This window comes from Pistacia vera, unplaced genomic scaffold (genome assembly GCF_008641045.1).
Source record: "Pistacia vera cultivar Batoury unplaced genomic scaffold, PisVer_v2 Contig592, whole genome shotgun sequence".
Lineage (NCBI taxonomy): Eukaryota > Viridiplantae > Streptophyta > Magnoliopsida > Sapindales > Anacardiaceae > Pistacia > Pistacia vera.
In genome coordinates this window covers 892,711-914,436 of record NW_022196437.1, presented here as the reverse complement: position 1 = coordinate 914,436, position 21,726 = coordinate 892,711, and the positions used below count along the sequence as shown (strand labels likewise).

The 21,726-nt window shown below is 34.0% G+C and overlaps 1 protein-coding gene and 1 long non-coding RNA gene across 2 annotated transcripts; one reads left to right on the top strand and one right to left on the bottom strand.

Annotated features, from left to right (window-relative positions):
- Window positions 1-79: 79 nt before the first annotated feature.
- Window positions 80-10,240, top strand: LOC116109984. The gene is made up of 3 exons (XR_004124825.1): window positions 80-214; window positions 1,649-1,777; window positions 9,754-10,240. It is a non-coding gene; the product is annotated as an uncharacterized LOC116109984 (long non-coding RNA).
- Window positions 10,241-11,995: 1,755 nt separating this feature from the next.
- On the bottom strand, window positions 11,996-14,354 carry LOC116110031. Its single transcript, XM_031396274.1, has 4 exons — window positions 13,434-14,354; window positions 13,262-13,313; window positions 12,902-13,008; window positions 11,996-12,088 (listed from the first exon to the last, which is right to left on the bottom strand). Exons 1-4 carry the CDS (start codon window positions 14,352-14,354, stop codon window positions 11,996-11,998), a joined length of 1,173 nt encoding a protein of 390 aa, XP_031252134.1.
- Window positions 14,355-21,726: the final 7,372 nt, after the last annotated feature.

The following is a 21,726-nucleotide window of genomic DNA, read 5'->3' as shown; positions in this document are numbered from 1 at the left end:
GTAGTCGGGTATACTGCGGGTACCCGTGCAAATAAAAAAAAAAAAAAAAATTGCCCAAAAACAAAATGCACAAGCCTGAAGCCCTAAACCTAATCCACCTTCGACGTTCCATTTCGACCCTTCCTAACATCTCTCTCTCTCCATCTGCAATTCTGCATCTGTCCTCTCTTCGTTTAAAAAAGCTCCTTATTCTTCGTCGCCGCCGCCTGCTTAGGTAAGTAAGACCCTTCTCTCTCTCTCTCTCTCTCTTTTTCTTCTTGTGTTTTTTATTTATCGTCCAATTTATTTTTCTCGTATTTGTTGGGGGGCAAAATTGAACTCTGATTCGTTTTGATCTTGAAGTTGAACAATCATTCAAGCGTGAAGTTATGGCCATATTAAAAGTATCATAATTTGCTTCTCTGATACCTTTGTGGATGGAGCAGTTAGATTGCAGATTGAATAGTATTGTATTAAAATTTTAGGCTAGAATTAATATGAACCTGTAATAGTTATATCCTTAGTAAGTTTATTAGTGTATTAATGGAAAGCGCATTTGAAAAAAGATGAAAAGATCTAATGATATCACGGTTGAATGCCCTTTGTAAAGAACTAAAGTTATATGGGATTGAAGTGGACAAATATCATATTAAATTAAATCTCAAAAGCTACAAAAAAATAAAATTGAAAAATCACGTTTTTGAATCGGATTATTCTTCCTTTGACGGTAAAAAATTTCTGCATTCAAAGCTGCTTGTAACAGGACCATTTTTCAAGAAGGAAATTGGTTAATTTGTATTTGTTTTAATTAACTAGCTAGTCATTTCAGTCTATGAATATATAAGCTTTTGACTGCATGTTATGCACCATATTTGGCTTATATTTGTTCTGCAATTTGCACTTCAATATATTATAGTTGATGTTTTACTATTGGATCTTTCATGGACACATGCTATAACGACTTTGTTGGGAATCTCACTGTTTGGCTGAAATTATGAAATACTGATGGTAGGACTGCTAGTTGATATGCAATCACTTAAGTAATATACTGTATAACTAGTAATTCTTTGAGAAATATAAGATAAAATCTACTAAATAACTTTTATGTAAAATCTGAAAATTCTAATTTTTAATTCATATAAATATATATACAAAATACTGATATACTTTAGTAAGCATAAGATAATCTTGAACAATGCCGCCAAACTCCTCTGTTTCTTGACGTCCCACTCGGTCGTAAATCATCTAGTACTTACAAAATAGTAAAATAACGGATTGAGCACTAATTGCTCAGTAAGTAAATCAAACTGCACGACTGTTCTTCCTCCATTACTCATATTCTGATTTTTCTTTTCTCACTTTATTCTTTGTTAATATTCTTCATTCCTTTATGGTATTCTGCGTTCCTTTTTGATATTCTGCATTCTTTTTTGATACTCTGATTTGCTACTTACCAACGTTCAAAGACAATGAATAAAACTGTACATCGTTGAGCACATAAAAATACTGAATCATGTAAGTAGCATAATACATTTGCAGAATAATAAACTTTCCTGAGAAAAGAACTTTCTTTTCTTTTCTGTTTCTGTTTCTCTTATGCTGTATCTCTTTCTTTTCTTCTCTGCTTTTCTTTTTTTCTTTTTTCTTTCTGGTTTGTCGATCGGACTAGGTTGATGCATGGATTTGGAACCTTGGCCATGTGAGTGGGTACGGTCTTTATCTACATGCACTACTCATGGATTGTACAAGTACGGTATCTCTTTGCTATGGCCGCTCGCTCGTGGCGACGTGCATGTAGGTATGCTCTGCTGGGTACAGTCCTCATCCACATACACTACTCACTGACTGTACAAATACTATATCTCTCTGCTGATGCCGCTCGCTCGTGGCGGCGTGTATGTGAGCATCTCTGTCATTCACGGGTTTCCCATCGCAAAAACATTATATCATAGCATGCTATAGAAAGAGAATACAAAAAGATACTGTACACATTTTAACATGAATTTCCAAGCTATGGAAATTCTACACTTACATTCTTTAAAAACGTACATTTTCCATATATGAAAATATAATTTCATCATGACCATTTCGCGGATGCATAACAAATTCATAGAAACATATCATCCTTAGGCTTATTTATACATACACAAGCTCATACTTAGGTAATATAAAACATATTACACATAGCCTCCATGGTCATTCATTACATCAAATATATATGTTTATCAACTGACTAATAGTATTGGTGGTATGTGTTTTAAGATGGGACGGACGACTCGATCCAGTAAGAAGAATGCAACGAGTATGGGTGAGCCATCCAACCAGTCCGGATGTACTCCCACTATCCTTGATGAGGCGAGGATTCGTACCATTATTCAACAGGTATTGGTAGAGAGCCAGGGGAGACCTATATTGGATAGAGTTGAGACCTCAGTTGTTGTACTGACCACTAGAGGGGAGAGAGAAAGGTCGATACCTTCGATAGTAAAAAGTCATCTTGAGCCCATTTATGGGTTACCTAGTCAACATCAGTTGTTAGAATTTAGAGGTACGACTGACCTAGTAGTGGCAGAAGAATGAATTAGATCCGTGGAGCGTACGACAACACTTTTTCCTATGACAGATTGGGAGAAGATCCGGTATGCGAGTTTCTTGTTTAAGAGTGATGCCCGGATATGGTGGAAGCTGATGGAGGAGACTTATGATGTAGCCACTATGACTTGGGGAGATTTCAGACGACTTTTTGAGGCAGAATACATGACAGCTGACAGAATGCATGAAAAGATACAGGAATTTATTAGCCTACGCAGGGAATTAGTTCAGTGAAAGAATACTCTATTAGATTTAATTCCTTGGCAAGGTTTGCACCAGGTATAGTGAGCACACTAGAATTGAGGATGAACAAGTTTGTGCATAGGCTGAATCCAGAAATAGCTCAAGATGTGATGGCAGGTGAGCGAGCTTTACAAGGTGAAGTATTTGTGAATAAGTTAACTCCATTGACTCCATCAGCAGTAATGCCCAGTATTCCACCTTCTGCTCCACAAAGAGACAGGTTTGATGCCTTCAGCAATAGAGAAGGGAAGAATAAGAAAAGATTTAAGTCAAAGAGGAACAGTAGGGACAGGAAGAATAAACGGCCAAGGACTATTGAGTTTCCCCAATGTCAGAAAAACACACTCATTTATTACACATGGGATTATAGAGAGATTTGGGTTTGAAACTTATTACAGTAGATCAACCCATTAAGATAAAAGTGTCAGATAGTGACAGTGTGGTAACTTGGGAGATACTTCCAAGGGAGTCCATAGTGATCCATGGAAGAATGTTGCCGGTAGATTTGATTGTGTTTGACATGCCTGACTTTGATGTTATTTTGAGCATGGATTTTCTAGGGAGATATGGAGTAGAAATTGATTGCCGAAAGAAGAAAGCAAGATTTAATCTTGATGACGGCGATAAATTTGGTTTCGGAGAGGGCTATCAACTTAGTATGTTAATTAGTAGTGTAAAAGCCAGAAAGATGTTAAGAAAAGGGTGCTCCAGGTATATTGCCCATGTGGTTCAAAGCAGTGAGGTCCCTCGATTAGAGATCCAGATGTATTTCTGGATGATTTGCCAAGTTTACCTCCAGAAAGAGAAATGGAGTTTAGCATTGAGTTGGTACCAGGGACAGCACTGATTTCTAAAGCCCCTTATCGTATGGCCCCAGCCGAACTCCTGGATTTGAAAAAGCAGCTCCAAGAACTCCTAGACAAGGGTTTTATTCGACCCAGCCATTATCCCTGGGATGCTTCGAGTCTATTGTAAAGAAGAAAGATGAGTCGCTACGATTGTGCATAGATTACAGAGAGTTGAATAAAATGACAATGAAGAATAAATACCTGTTACCTTGCATAGATGATTTATTTGATCAGCTTAAAGGAGCAGCAGTGTTTTCAAATATTGATATGAGGTCGGGTTATCATCAAGAGTTGCAGAGCAAGATACCGCCAAGACTGCATTTCGGACAGATATAGGCATTATGAGTTTGTGGTGATGCCTTTTGGGTTAATCAATGCCCCAACAGTCTTTATAGACTTGATGAACTAGGTGTTTCATGACTGTCTTGATTGATTTATAGTGGCGTTTATTGATGACATCCTAGTTTATTCTAAAACAAGAGAAGAGCATGAAGAACATTTGAGATTCGTGTTGCAGCGAATTGAGAGATAATAAGTTGTTTGTCAAACTTTCTAAATGTGAGTCCTGGCTGGATCAAGTTATCTTTTTAGGCCACACTATCTCAAAAGAAAGTGTCTCAGTAAATCTTAGCAAGGTAAAGGCAATCTTAGAGTGGTAAAGGCCGAAGACAGTGAAAGAGGTTAGAAGTTTCTTAGGGCTTGCAGGTTATTACAGGCGGTTTGTAGCAGGATTTGGCCAGTTGGCTAAGCCGCTTACAGCTCTTACTAAACAGAGAACTCCTTTCATGTGGTCAGATACGTGTGAAGAGAGTTTTCAAGAGTTAAAAGAAAGACTCACCATAACTCCTATTTTGGTGTTACCACAAGAGGGTGTAGACTATGATATTTATACAGATGTCTCACTTTAGGGACTTGGTGCTGTGTTAATGCAGTTGGGTAGGGTAATAGCTTATGCTTCCCGACAGTTGAAAGAGTATGAGATAATATACCCTACGCATGATTTAGAGTTAGAAGCCGTAGTCTTTGCATTAAAGATATGGAGACATTACTTGTATGGGGTAAAGAGTAATATTTATACTGATCATAAAAGTTTGAAGTATTTCTTCACCCAAAACGAGCTGAATATGAGACAAAAGAGATGATTGGAGCTAGTAAAAGATTATGATTGTGAAATTAAGTATCAGCCTGGAAAAGCCAATGTAGTAGCTGATGCTTTGAGTAGGAAAGTCTTTTTGTCTCAACTCACAAAAGAACTATTGGAAGAATTTCTCAAGGAACAGATATAGATGGTACCAGGAAGAATTGCCAGGTTAGAAATTCAATCTACTTTACTGGAAGAGATTAAAGAAAAGCAAGTTATTGACGAGTGGTGTTAGAAAATGAGTCGACAAGTGGTGATAGTAAACAGATTAACCAAATCAACGCATTTTTTTCCAATAAAAGACAGTACCACCTCAGATCAGTTAGCTCAGATCTACATCAGAGAGATAGTTAGATTGCATGAGGTGCCCAAGACAATAGTATCAGATAGAGATTCCAGATTTGTTTCAGCTTTCTGAACTAGTCTATAGAGAAACTTGGGTACCAGGTTAACATTTAGTACAACTTACCACCCACAGACAAATGGTCAAACTGAGAGAATCAATCAGGTGTTTGAGGACATCCTGAGAGCGTATTGTATGGATTATAAAACGACCTGGCATGAGATGCTACCATTGATAGAGTTTGCTTACAATAACATCTATCAGTCTACAATTAAGATGGCTCCTTATGAAGCTCTATATGGTAGACGATGTAGATCCCCCCTATACTAGGATGAAGTGGGAGAGAAAGATGCTTTGAATGCAGCTCTTGGACCTGAGATAACTCAGAAAATGATGGAAGATATTAAGTTGATCAGGAACAGAATGAAGCAAGTCAAGACAGACAAAAGAGCTATGCGGATTTAAAGAGAAAGAATGTAGAATTTGAAGTGGGTGATAGAGTGTTTATTAAGATTTCCCCCTACAAGTGGGTAATACGGTTTGGTGGTAAAGGAAAACTTGCCCTTAGATACATTGACCCCTTTGAAGTGTTACAACGAGTAGGAAATGTAGCTTACAAATTGGCGCTACCACCAAATATGGATAGAGTGCACAATGTTTTCCATGTATCAATGCTTCAAAGATATGTCAGCGATCCCTCCCATATATTGAAAGCAGCAGAAGTGAAATTAGAGGAGAATCTTGTTTACAAGGAGCGCTCAGTTCAGATACTGAACAGAAAAGTTAAAGAGCTCTGAAATAAGAGTATTCCCTTAGTAAAAGTTCTATGGAGGAATCATACAGTGGAAAAAGTTACATGGGAAGTGGAGCAAGATGTACGTAATTGCTATCCTGAGTTGTTCATTTGAATTTCGAGGATAAAATTCTTTTAAAGGGGGGATAATTGTAACACCCACATCAAGTACTTATGCCCTAATACCCTTAGTTGGATTTCTTTGAAGTTACCTTATACAAATGTGAAGACAATTCCTTAAAACTTCATTAGAGGTAAAATGGTTTTTTCACTCCTAATTAGTTGAAAGAGTGGAAAGTGAAAGGAAGCAAAATAATGTGAAGAAGATAGTAAAAATGAGGATATTTTAGTAATTAACTAAAGGACATAGATGAAATTTCATAGAAAGTGCAAGGGCAAAATGGGAATACATGCTTATATTATTTGATATAAGGTTTAATTTGAAGAAACCCTAACCAAAATGCAGCCCTTGTTCACGCCATCTCCTCTCCATCTTCTCTCAATTTTCTTCACTAAATTTCAAAGGGAAATCATAGGATTTGGCTTGGATTTTCATAGATTTTCAATCTTAAAGCATCCTAAGGTAAGATTCTAGCAAAAGGAATGCGATTAAATTTAAAGTTTTAAATTCTTATGGTTTTTATATGATCTAGGTCCAAGAGGAAGAGATTTAGAGCAAAAGGGAAGTGATATCACATATTCAAGGTAAGTAAACCTAATTTTGAACTTGATTTGAGCAAGACTTGTGTTTAATGAATTTTTGCATGTTTGGATATGATTGTATGAGAGAGTTATTGGCTGTTTTTGATGTTTAATGATGTGTAATTTCCAGCCATGAGAAGTAGTGTATGGTTATGTGATGATTTAGTGAAGTTATGAAAGAATTAGTGTTGAAATTTTTGAAGTGTAGAGAATTATTGAAAATGGACAGGTTTGATACTAAATTTAGTGAGTTTTTGGCTCACAATTTGATTAAATTAGGTAGTTGTGGAAGTGTAGCCAACATGGTAGTTGCATGTGCATATAAAGTGTTTGATGAAAATCCAAAAAGAAATTGCATGCATGAGTTGGCTAAACCTTAATGAAGAAAGGGTTAGACAAAGGCAAGAATTGAAGTTTGATGATAATCAATGGAATTAGTTGTGTCATGAGTTTTTAACATATTACATGTTTTCACAAGGGAGAATGATTAAGAAAGGTTGGGGAGTAAGTGGAGGTAAATAGGTATGGAAAAGCCTTAAAGTAGGCATGTTACCATGGTTGTCCTGTCAAATCCGTGGCCTTATGAGTGATTTTTGGGCATCTTACCTATCGAACTGGGTTGAGAACTAAACATAAAAGTTGTAGCCCTTTTTCTAAGCTTTAAAATGAGACCAAGACCATAGCAATCCGATATGTATAACTTGAGATATGCCTTCTTGAATATGATGTGTGCAGAATGACTCCTCAAAAGTTCTTCTACTTTATTAGTTTATTTTTCGATGTGTAAAACTGTTCTTCATCCATTACTCATGTTCTACGTTCTTTTTTGATATTCTGCATTCTTTTTTTATACTCTGATTTGCTACTTACCAACGTGCAAAGACAGTGAATAAAACTGAACATCGTCGAGCACATAAAAATACTGAATCATGTAAGTAGCATAATACATATGCAGAATAATAAACTTTCCTGAGAAAAGAACTTTCTTTTCTTTTCTGTTTTTGTTTCTCTTATGTTGTATCTCTTTCTTTTCTTCTCTGTATCTCTTTCTTTTCTTTCTTCTTTCTGGTTTGCCGATCAGACTAGGTTGATGCATGGATTTGGAACCCTGGCCATGTGAGTGGGTGTAGTCCTCATCTACATACGCTACTCACAGACTATACAAGTATGGTATCTCTCTGTTGTAGCCGCTCGCTCGTGGTGGCGTGCATGTATGTGTGCTCTGCTGGGTACAATCTTCATCCACATACACTACTCACGGACTTTACTAATACTATATCTCTCTGCTGATGCCGCTCGCTTGTGGCGGCGTGTATGTGGGCATCTCTGTCACTCACAGGTTCCCATCGCAAAAACCTTATATCATAGCATGCTATAGAAAAAGAATAGAAAGAGATACTATACACATTTTAACATGAATTTCCAAGCTATGGAAATTCTACACTTGCATTCTTTAAAAACATACACTTTCCATATATGAACATATCATTTTATCATGACCATTTCGTGGATGCATAACAAATTCATAGAAACATATCATCCTTAGGCTTGTTTATACATACACAAGCTCATACTTAGGTAATATATAACATATTACACATATCCTCCATGGTCATTCATCACATCAAATATATATGTTCATACAATCATTAAATAATCACAAAGACCACTCATTCAAACATGCTTCACAACCCTTTAAGCATCATTTTCATTATTGGAATCAATCATAGATTATTAGACCAAAAATAAACTAACAAAGTAGAAACACTTTTGAGGTAGTCATTCTGCACACATCATATTCAAGAAGGCATATCTCGAGTTATACACATTAGATTGCTATGGTCTTGGTCTTATTTTAAAGCTTAGAGAAAGCGTTACAACTTTTATGTTTAGGTCTCAACCCAGTTCGATAGGTAAGATGGCCAAAAATCACTCAAAATGCCATGGATTTGATAGGGCAACCATGGTAACATGCATACTTTAAGGCTTTTCCATACCTATTTACCTCCACTTACTCCCTAACCTTTCCTAATCATTCTCCTCTGTGAAAACATGTAATATGTTAAAAACTCATGACACTACTAATTCCATTGATTATCATCAAACTTCAATTCTTGCATTTTTCTAACCCTTTCTTCATTAGGATTTAGCCAACTCATGCATGCAATTTCTCTTTGGATTTTCATCAAACACTTCATATGCACATGCAACTACCATGTTGGCTACACTTTCATAACTCTCTAATTCAACCAAATTGTGAGTCAAAAACTCACTAAATTTAGTATCAAACCTGTCTATTTTCAATAATTCTCTACACTTCAAAAATTTCAACACTAATTCTTCCATAACTTTACTAAATCATCACATAACTATACACTACTTCTCATGGCTGGAAATTACACATCATTAAACATAAAAAATAGCCAATAACTTTCTCATACCATCATATCCAAACATGTAAAAATTCATTCAACACAAGTCTTGCTCAAATCAAGTTCAAAATTAGGTTTATTTACCTTGAATATATGAGATCACTTCCCTTTTGCTCTAAATCTCTTCCTCTTGGATCTAGATCATATAAAAACCATAAGAATTTACAACTTTAAAGTTTAATCGCACTCATTTTGCTAGAATCTTATCTTAGAATGTTTTAGGATTGAAAATCTATAAAAATCCAAGTCAAATCCTATAATTTCCATTTGAAATTTAGTGAAGAAAATTAAGAGAAAATGGGGAGAAGACGGCGTGAAGAAGGACTGCATTTTGGTTAGGGTTTCTTCAAATTAAACCTTATATAAAATAATATAAGCTTGTATTCCCATTTTGCCCTTACACTTTCTATGAAATTTCATCTATGTCCTTTAGTCAATTACTAAAATACCCTCATTTTTATTATCTTCTTCACATTGTTTTGTTTCCTTTTACTTCCCATTTTTTCAACTAATTAGGAGTGAAAATATCATTTTATCCTAATGAAGTTTTAAAGAATTTTCTTCACATTTGTCTAAGGTAACTTTAAATTAATGGTATTAGGACATAAGTAAAATTACGTACTTTGATGTGGGTGTTATATGCTACATTTTGATTTTTTTGTTTTGTATTTTCTATTCAGGTCTTCTAGTGGACTGTGACGAACTCTTTTTAGGTTTGAAATTTCAAATTGATGCCATTGCAAAAATCGAGTTAAATAGCCACCTATCAAACTCTAGTATTATATTTTGGAAGTACCACTACCACAAGCTAATGCACCCATGCAAGTAATAATCTGACTACCCTTGTGCTGTTTCTGTTTTCGGTCAAACCGGTTTTGCATGTAGTTGCTTTCTGGAGAGTGAAAATCCTCACTAGTTGTGCTTATAGAAGAGCAAATTAATTATAAAGTGTTTTAATATTCATGTTCAGGAAAGAGAGGGGCGGAACCAGCCCCTTGGAGGGCCTACCCTCACATTTTAAAAAAAAAATTGTTTATATAGCCCATTTCCCATTAAGGGAGGCAATCGGAGAGGGGAAAGGCAGGCGACCAAAGCGAGACTGCCCGGTCTTGATTAGCAATTTCTGGCAGGAGCTCTTTCGTTTACAAGGGAATAGGCTTATAAAAAAATTCTCTCTCTCTCTCTCTCTCTCTCTCTCTCTCTATATATANTATATATATATATATATATATATATATACTCATAAAAAACTTACTATTAATATATAAATTTAACGTCTACATTATATTAAAAGTTTAAAACTCTCTCCACTCTTTTTTACGTGTATCTGTTTTTTATGATTTTATCACTAAAATTATTTATTTTTTCGTTCTCTTTTTCACTTTTTTTATATTATTCTTTCTTAAAACTTTTGAAGACTGAAATTGTTGAAGCTTTCACTTATCAAGGTGCCACAATTAGCTTTATTTCTGTTTTCTCAGTTTTAGATATGTGTATTGCTTATTTCATTTCAGTTTATTTTAGGGTTGAATCATGCTTATTTTTTGGAGGTTTTTTATTCTACTTTGATGGAAAAATACATGAATCTTGTGAGTTTATTTTGTGTTTTATGTTTAAGAATGTTTCCGCTTTCCCAAATTAAACATTAACTATATTTTACTGAACGTTATTCTTCACCCTTCACCCACTACTTTTCTACATTTCAAACGTTACCGTTTAGTTGTTCAAAATTATTAAAGAAGCTTGGGTTATTATCTATGTTTATACTAAGAAAAATTTCCCTTTTTTTATTAATTCATATTAAAAGTCAATGCAACATTGACTTAATTTAAGTTTTGGTTGACTTTAACTTGAGCAAGGTCTAATCAAAGTCATGAAAATTTATATTATAATCTTTGAAAAAAAAATTGAAAGGGAAAAAAAAAAAAAGAAATAAGAAATTTGTGTAGAACATTTTTTGTGTATTGTGATTGTTGTAAACTCTTTTAATTATATTGGATTTAAGTGGATCGTTAGATTCCCGTGGTCTTTTTGCTCTCTTTAATTGAAGAGGTTTTTCTATGTAAAAATTTTCTTGTGTTTCCTCATGAATTGAATGTTATTTTCAACATAATTTGCTCAAGGTTTTGCTTCTTATAGAGTTATTCAAGTGGTAAAGTATTCTTCTGTTGTATTATTTTTTTTTTCAAATTATTAATATTATATTATTTCTTTTGCTGGTGATTTTTTTAAATTTTTCACTAGTTGTTTGATAAACAATTACGGAGCCACGGAGGCCCCTCCGGGCAAAAATCTTGGATCCGCCGCTGGGAAGGAGGAGACGAATTAAAAATATGCACATACATTTTATGCAAGAATAAATTCTTGTTGAGGTGTTCTCAATAATATCAATGAAGCAACCAGAATCAATATGTGCATACCATGTAAAGTATCCTGAAACAAGCAATAAACTAAATGAGAGCAGTACTTGAAGAGACACTTGAATCAATTTCGTTGACTATATAATTGCCAAAAGGGAATTTCACAATCATTGCTATGTCAAACTCTTTCAACAAGATACAAATTTTCCATTGGAGATGGCACTTACAATTTCCTTTTTAACATAAATCCAAATGGTGCTAATTATTACAACATAGTAAACTAGAACACAAGCAAAACAAATCAAGAAGCTCTCTTGAAACTGAGACTGATTGCAGGAACTCACCATTTAAGGAGTATAAAGGATATATATGCAGTTGCTTCGTCCTCCCCACATTGCTGGGTTCATTAGCTTGAAGCAACAATTGTTGCCATAATCAATAAACAAAGCTTGGTCACCCAAGTTAGTCACCTTCACCCATTCCGTCCTTGAAAAGTCTTTTCTGTAAACTTCATAATTATATACTATCGAAGCTGATTATCTAAAGCCGCCAACCTCGACCGCTACCAGTCAAAACGAGGTGCAAAATTCAATTCCAAAAGCCTAAAATCAGAAGATCCCAGGAAAGGGCGTGGAAGAGAATTGGCGCTGATGTCCTGTAACAGGATTTATAAGCCAAAAAATACCCTCAAAAAGATGACCTCTCTTCATAAAGTACATGATTAATTAGCCACTTGAAACACCAAGACAGGACTTGAAGTCCCAAATATCATTAGGCAGGTTAGTTTTGTATCTCATTCGAGAAGTTATGTCAAAGAAATAACAAGAATTCTCACCATGTCATGTTGAACCATAAATAACAAGAGGTGATTGTGATGTGTGAAGAATGAAGTTTCAAAACAAGATGATGAGCAGAGTTTTAATTATAAGAATGTTAAGTAAAAACGCAGCGTACTGTAATAGTTGTTCAGAGTCGTCATTGAGTGTTTGAAAAAGGGTTAAGAAACTTGCTGAGTCAGCAAAACCTGGAGTACTCTGCATTTCAAGTGAGCTGGATTGCCCTGATTTACGCACTGTCATTCTTGTATAAGAACCGAAACCTCATTCACTTCAATAAGATTTAAGAAGTTCTTTTTAGTATGTAACTGCTTATGGAGACTTGAGAATCGAATTTGCAGAAATAAACTAAACCAGAGCAATATATTTGCAGAGAGACTTGAAACAATTTTGTTGACTAGGGTATTGGTAAAGGGAACTCTATGATCTGGGTGCTCAACACAAGCTGTTATGTTAATATAATTAGCCACAACAAATTTAAAAATAAAACTCTTACACTGATAATCTTCTCCAAGTTTACAACTGAAAAAAAGAAAACTAATACCCAGTATAGCAAGATTTTATTCTACAACTCGTATAAGATAGAGGCAGTTTGACAACTAATAGCTCAACTGAATTTCAAGGGAACTGACCTCAGCAAGAATTAACAACATTGCTGATACATTCACTGCCCCGAAATCTTCTGTTTCAGTTTTGAAAATTAATTTTTCCATTCTAGGTGCACAGAAAAGATAAGAAACTGATAATAGAAATATACAAGATTTAGCAAATTGTCAACAATATTGTATTGTTATTATCTCTAAGCATATTAACAATTGTAAAAGAGTTGGAAGAAATAACATATAACTCCGACAAAGAAAAAAAGAGTTCACATTTGACCTTGTCTAAGCTTAGAAATCTTTACAAACCACCCCACTACTCATCCCTTACATTCTCAATACTGCTTGACTGATGTAGAAAATACCAAGAATATATTTTGGTCGAAGCATAACCTTTCCCACCCCCTTGCTGTGGCAAATCAACAGTAATAGTTTCCCGTGGCTCCTGGTGATTAAACGGGAATAACTTATATCTGGTAATAGTATTCTGTGGCTCCTTGTTAAACGGGAATAAGAGACTATATATGCAGTTGTTTTGTCCTCCCCACTTTGATGGGTTAATTACCTTGGAACACATCACGTCACCATGGCCAAGAAACAAAGCTTGATCACCTGAATTATACACCTTTACCCATTCCATCCTTGACAAGTCTATTCTGTAAACTTTAGGAGAATCAACTACAAACAGCTGATCATTTGAAGCCACCAACCTAATCCACTCATCAAAATAACTGCCGAAACGAGGTGAAAATTTTAGTTCCAAAAACCTCAAATCACAAGATCTTAGGTTGAATATCCCAATCTGAGAATTACTGTCTAGAACATATATCCTACCATAAAAAACAACTATATCCAATATACGCCAACCCTTTTTAACATAATGATATACTTTCCACTTGTTATCTCTAGAAGTACAGAAATGCAAGCTTGAGACATACTTGGAAAGAATCATAATAAGAAAATCTTGACCCTGTGAACCAAAGGAAGCAAAGATGCTACGGGAGATGCAAGAGTCATGATAATCCTTAATACAATGAGGCCAGGGCACACAAGGGAATTGGATTTGATGTCCCGTAAAAGGATTTATAACCCATAAATAATCCCTTGAAACATTGTTTGTCTTGAGACAGAGCATGATTAAGTATCCACTTGAAACACCAAGACAGAATTTGAAATTGCTAATATATCGAGGCAGCTTAGTCTTGTATTTCATTCGAGTAGTTATGTCAAAGAAATAACAATACTTCTTAGCTCGTGTTGATGCATAAACAATAAGTGGTGAATGAGATGTCAGAAAACTCTGCTTAAATTCTGAATAAAATAATCTCCAGCTTCTGCAAACTCGACCAAGGTTTTGATAGTCTACTATATTCAGACTTCTAGAAATAATCTCAAGAAGTTCTAGTGGAAGATCAGCCCATGCTGATGATCTCTTACAGTGGACCCTTCTTGCCTGATTGGATCTTCTATTATTCTCTCTTTCCATCAATGTGCCTGCAAATTTTTGTCATAGTTGCGAAGTTGTAACATAGTCAGCTGAAAGTATTATTAATTTATATGCAATAAAATTGTAAGATAATAAACCTATTTTTTGCCAAGTATCCAAGTCCTACAGAAACGAATAAAACCCAGAGCTATAACCTCAACACCATTCATTATCAACAACTGTACCCAAAAGAATTTTTTCTTAAAGATTCAAACATCAAAAAGAAGAATGTTGACATTTCGTAAAATTAATCCAAACTATTGATGCGTAAGCAATTACAGAAAACAAGTATCATGAGCATTGTGATCTAAAACCCTTAAGAACCATTAAGTAAATAATCAAAATTCATGATATAAAAAGTCACAAGAATAGTTAATCACTCATAAATCGCTCATACCTGAAAAGCCTGACGGTGACTGCATATTTTGGAGATGGAAGAAGATAAGTGATCCTAAACAACGGTTTATGACTTTATGGCTCCGTGTATGTATCAAGTTATGTTACCTATATTTAAGGAAACAAATCCCCTTTGACCAAGGAGTCTAAGATCTAATATTGACCCCCATAATTATCAATGAGGCAACTACAATCAACCTGTGCTGACTATTTTTAAACCGAAAATAAATAAATAGAACTTTAAAGTAAAATTATATTAAATAACCCTTATTTTTCCAGCCCTTTTCTATTTTTTTTTACAAAATTACCCTTATATAATTTTTAAACCAAAAAAAATAAATAAAACTTTAAAGTAAAATTATATTAAATAACCCTTATTTTTTCGGCCGTTTTATAATTTTTTTACAAAATTACCCTTATATGTATAAACTTAAACAGTTAAACACAACACATTAAATAATATTCGACTTTGCTTGACATTGCCCAAATATCATCTTCAACCTCCAATTATCAATCGCTTGACTATGCCCAACATCGCGCGAATTTTTGGATTTAGGCACTATAATAAAAAGCCAATAACACCCAATAGCGCTCAATTATCAGGATTCGGGCACTGTCGTCTCCAACCTCTAGTGCCAAATCGCTTGCAACTTACATGAATGATTACACAACATGCAGTACAAATGCGAAACACAAACCTTAAATTGATACCCAAAAGAAAAAAGAAAAAAAACATGACATCCAACTACAATTAAAAGTTATTTAAAGCTAAATTACAATATTTAACACATAACTCATACCTAAATTAACTACCTTACATNATGCGGTTGGAGGGGCGTCGGCAAGCGAGGAGCAATAGCTACACTGTTCCCCTGTTTTGTCTTTTAAAATACATTTTTTGTAAACAGTACTCTTTATGTATAAAAGACACATGAATTGTAATGAAAAGAAAACTTTGGGCCCAATTTTCTATTGTTATTATGCATGCATTGTACAGTTTTCAGTAGATGTTACATGGAGAGTGAAAATCCTCACTAGTTGTGCTTACAGAAGAGCAAATTAATTATAAAGTGTTTTAATATTCATGTTCAAGAAGGAGCAGGGGCGGACCCAGCCCCTTGGAGGGTAGGCCCAGGCTTACCCTCACATTTTTTTTAAAAAATTGTTTATATAGGCTTATAAAAAAATTCTATTAATATATAGGTTTATCTTCTGATTTTAAAAAAATGAGAAATATTATACATATATCCAGACTTATAAAAAACTTGCTATTAATATATAAATTTCACGTCTACATTGTATTAAAAGTTTAAAACTCTCTATACTCTTTTCTACGTGCATCTGTTTTTTATGATTTTATCCATAAAATTATTTATTATCTCATTCTCTTTTTCACTTTCTCTATGTTATTCGTTCTTAAAACTTTTGAAGACTGAAATTGTTGAAACTTTCACTCATCAAGGTGCCACAATTAGCTTCGCTTTCTGTTTTGTTAGTTTTAGGTATGTGTATTGCTTATTTCATTTTAGTTTATTTTATGGTTGAATCATGCTTATTTTTTGAAGGTTTTTTATTCTAATTTGATGGAAAAAGATGTGAATCTTGTGAGTTTGTTTTGTGTTTTATGTTTAAGAATGTTCCTGCTTTCCCAAATTAAACCTTAACTATATTTTACTGAACGTTATTTTTCATCCTTCACCCACAACTTTTCTACATTTCAAACGTTATCGTTTAGCTGCTCAAAATTATTAAAGAAGTTTGGGTTATTATCTATGTTTATACTAAGAAAATTTTCCTTTTTTTTATTAATTCATATTAAAAGTCAAGGCAACATTGACTTAATTTAAATTTTAGTTGACTTTAGCTTAGGCTAGGACTGATCAAAGTCATAAAAAATTATATTATAATCTTTAAAAGCAAAAAAAAAAAAACAAAAAAAAAAAAAAAAAAAAAAGTAGAAATAGAAAAATTGTGTTTAGAACATTTTTTGGAATTGTGATTGTTGTAAATTCTTTTAATTATATTGAATTTAAGTAGATCGTTGATTGTCGTAGTTTTTTTTGTTCTCTTTATTGAAGAGGTTTTTTCCATGTAAAATTTTTCTTGTGTTTCCTCGTAATTGAATGTTATTTTCAACATATTTGCTCAAGGTTTTGCTTCTCATAGATTTATTCAAGTGGTAAAGTATTCTGTTGTTGTATTTTTTCTTTCAGATTATTAATATTATTATTCTTTTGCTTAAGGTTTGGTGATTTTTTTTAATTTTCATTAGTTGTTTGATAAACAATTGCCACGGAGCCCCCCTGGGCAAAATCCTGGGTCCGCCACTGGGAAGGAGGAGACGAATTAAAAATATGCATATATTTTGCAAGAATAAATTTTTGTTGAGGTGTTCAATAAATATCAATAAGCAACTAGAATCAATATGTGCATACCATGTAAAGTATCTGAAACAAGCAATAAACTAATGAGAGCAGTATTTGCAGAGACACTGAATCAATTTTGTAGACATATAATTGCCAAAAGGAATTTCACAATCATTGCTATGTCAAACTCTTTCAACAAGATACAAATTTCCATTGGAATGGCACTTACAATTTCCTTTTAACATAAATCCATATGGTGCTAGTTATTACACATAGTATAAACTAGAACACACAGCAAAACAAATCAGAGCTCTCTTGAAACTGAACTGATTGCAGGACTCACCATTTAAGGAGTATAAAGGATATATATGCAGTGCTTCGTCCTCCCCCATTGCTGGGTTCACTGGCTTGAAGCAACAATTGTTGCCATAATCAATAAAGAAAGCTTGGTCACCAAGTTAGTCAACTTCACCCATTCCATCCTTGAAAAGTCTATTCTGTAAACTTCATAATTATATCTATCGACCAACCTCGACCGCTACCAGTCAAAACGAGGTGTAAAATTCAATTCCAAAAACCTAAAATTAGAAGATCCCAGGAAAGGGCGTGGAAGAGAATTGGCGCTGATGTCCTGTACAGGATTTATAAGCCAAAAATACCCTCAAAAAGATGACCTCTTCATAAAGTACATGATTAATTAGCCACTTGAAACCCAAGACAGACTTGAAGTCCCAAATATCATTGGCAGGTTAGTTTTGTATCTCATTCGAGAAGTTATGTCAAGAAATAACAAGAATTCTCACACTGTCATGTTGAACCTATAACAAGAGGTGATTGTGATGTGTGAAGAATGAGTTTCAAAACAAGATGATGAGCAGAGTTTTAATTATAAGAATGTTAAGTAAAAACGCAGCGTACTGTAATAGTTGTTCAGAGTCGTCATTGGTGTTTGAAAAAGGTTAAGAAACTTGCTGAGTCAGCAACCTGGAGTACTCTGCATTTCAATTGAGCTGGATTGCCCTGATACGCACTGTCATTCTTGTATAAGAACCGAAACCTCATCACTTCAATAAGATTTAAGAAGTTCTTTTTAGTATGTAATGCTTATGGAGACTTGAGAATCGAATTTGCAGAAATAAACTAAACCAGACAATATATTTGCAGAGAGCTTGAAACAATTTTGTTGACTAGGGTATTGGTAAAGGGACTCTATGACTGGGTGCTCAACCAAGCTGTTATGTTAATATATTAGCCACAACAATTTAAAAATAAAACTCTTACACTGATAATCTTCTCCAAGTTTACAACTGAAAAAAGAAAACTAATACCCAGTTAACCAGATTTTATTCTACAACTCGTATAAGATAGGGCAGTTTGACAACTAATAGCTCAACTGATTTCAAGGGAATTGACCTCAGCAAGAATTAACAACATTGCTGATCATTACTCCGCCCGGAATCTTCTGTTTCAGTTTTGAAAATTAATTTTCATTCTAGGTGCACAGAAAAGGTAAGAAACTGATAATAGAAATATACAAGATTTGGCAAATTGTCAACAATATTGTATTGTTATTATCTCAGAATATCAATTGTAAAAGAGTTAGAAGAAATAACATATAACTCCGACAAAGAAAAAAAATGTCACATTTGCCCTTGTCTAAGCTTAGAAATCTTTGCAAACCACCCCACTACTCATCCCTTACATCTCAATACTGCTTGCCTGATGTAGAAAAACCAAGAATATATTTGGTCGAAGCATAACCTTTCCCCCCCCCCTTGCTGTGGCAAATCAACAGTAATAGTTTCCCGTGGCTCCTTGTTAAACGGGAATAATTATATCTGGTAAAGTATTCTGTGGCTCCTTGTTAAACGGGAATAAGAGACTATATAGCGGTTGTTTTGTCCCCCCCACTTTGATGGGTTAATTACCTTGGAACACATCATGTCACCATGGCCAAGAAACAAAGCTTGATCACCTAAATTATACACCTTTACCCATTCCATCCTTGACAACTCTATTCTGTAAACTTTAGGAGAATCACTACAAACAGCTGATCATTTGAAGCCACCAACCTAATCCATCATCAAAATAACTGCCGAAACGAGGTGAAAATTTTAGTTCCAAAAACCTCAAATCACAAGATCTTAGGTTGAATATCCCAATCTGAGAATTACTGTCTAGAACATATCCTACCATAAAAAACAACTATACCCAATATACGCCAACCCTTTTTAACATAATGATATACTTTCCACTTGTATCTCTAGAAGTACAGAACTGCAAGCTTGTGACATACTTGGAAGAATCATAATAAGAAAATCTTGACCCTGTGACCAAAGGAAGCAAAGATGCTACGGGATGCAAGAGTCATGATAATCCTTATACAATGGCCAGGCACACAAGGGAATTGGATTTGATGTCCCGTAAAAGGATTTTATAACCCATAATAATCTCTTGAAACATTGTTTGTCTTGAGACGGAGCTGATTAAGTATCCATTGAAACACCAAGACAGAATTTGAAATTGCGAATATATCGAGGCACCTTAGTCTTGTATTTCATTCGAGTAGTTATGTCAAAGAAATAACAATACTTCTTAGCTCGTGTTGATGCATACAACTAAGTGGTGAATGAGATGTCGAAAACCTGCTTAAATTCTGAATAAAATAATCTCCCCTTCTGCAAACTCGACCAAGTTTTGATAGTCTACTATATTCAGACTTCTAGAAATAATCTCAGAAGTTCTAGCGGAAGATCAGCCCTGCTGATGATCTCTTACAGTGGACCCTTCTTGCCTGATTGGATCTTCTTATTCTCTCTTCCATCATGTGCCTGCAAATTTTGTCATAGTTCGAAGTTGTAACATAGTCAGCTGAAAGTATTATTAATTTATATGCGATAAATTGTAAAATAAATAACCTATTTAGCCAGTCAGTCCACAGAAACGAATAAAACCCGAGCTATAACCTCAACACCATTCATTATCAACAACTGTAACCAAAAGAATTTTTCTTAAGATCAAACTCAAAAAGAAGAATGTTGACATTTCGTAAAATTAATCCAAACTATTGATGCGTAAGCAATTACAGAAAACAAGTATCATGAGCATTGTGATCTAAACCCTTAAGAACCATTAAGTAATAATCAAAATTCATGATATAAAAGTCACAAGAATAGTTAATCACTCATAATCGCTCATACCTGAACAGCCTGACGTTGACTGCATATTGGGGATGGAAGAAGATAAGTGATCCTAAACAACGGTTTATGACTTTATGCTCCGTGATTATCAGTTATGTTACCTATATTTAAGGAAACAAATCCCTTTGACCAAGGAGTCTAAGATCTAATATTGCCCCCCATAATTATCAATGAGGCAACTACAATCAACCTGTGCTGACTATTTTAAACCGAAAATAATAAATAGAACTTTAAAGTAAAATTATATTAATAACCCTTATTTTTCAGCCCTTTTCTATTTTTTTTTTACAAATTACCCTTATATATTTTTAAACCAAAAAAATAAATAAAACTTTAAAGTAAAATTATATTAATAACCCTTATTTTTCAGCCCTTTTCTAATTTTTTTTACAAAATTACCCTTATATAATTTTTAAACCAAAAAAATAAATAAACTTTAAAGTAAAATTAATTAAATAACCCTTATTTTTCGGCCGTTTTTAATTTTTTTACAAATTACCTTTATGTTAAACTTAAACAGTTAAACACACATTAATATATCGATTATGTGCTTGACATTGCCCAAATATCTCTCTTCAACCTCAATTATCAATCGCTGACTATGCCCATCGCGCGAATTTTGGATTTAGGCCTATAATAAAAAGCCAATACACCCAATAGCGCTCAATTATCAGGATTCGGGCACTGTCGTCTCCAACCTCTAGTGCCAAATCGCTTGCACTTACATGAATGATTACACAACATGCAGTACAAATGCGAAACACAAACCTTAAATTGATACCCAAAAGAAAGAAAAAACATGACATCCAACTACAATTAAAAGTTATTTAAAGCTAAATTACAATATTTAACACATAACTCATACCTAATTACTAACTACCTTACATGTGGAAAAACCTATATTTTATAGCTTACAACATATGAAATAAGTGTCTTTAATTTAATGTTAACTAAGTATAATTGATTGATTTGTTGATATGTGTTCGAAGATGAGTAAGAGATGAAATTGGGTTTAATATAAGGGTAAAATCGACAATAGAATAAAAAATAACTATAAATTATAAGAATTTTAAAATAGGCTATTTTTTAATTCTCCCATGAAAAAAGGGCTACTTTATAATAATTCCCCAATTTTAAAACTAATATCCTATTTAATAAATACCTACGGAAAAACCATACATCTCAATACCTTTAATTTCTTTGATAAGTATTACTAAAACAAATTAGGAGAACATTAAAAAAAAAAACCACCAAATTCGATAACCAACCAACTATTAATCTCTTTTGCATACCACCAAACTATTCATCCCTCACATTCTCAATGCTGAAACATTGGTCAGGAAAAACCAACCATTCATCTTGGAGCAGCTTCTTGTCTCATGATAGGAAAACTTCCCAGAATCTCCCCAT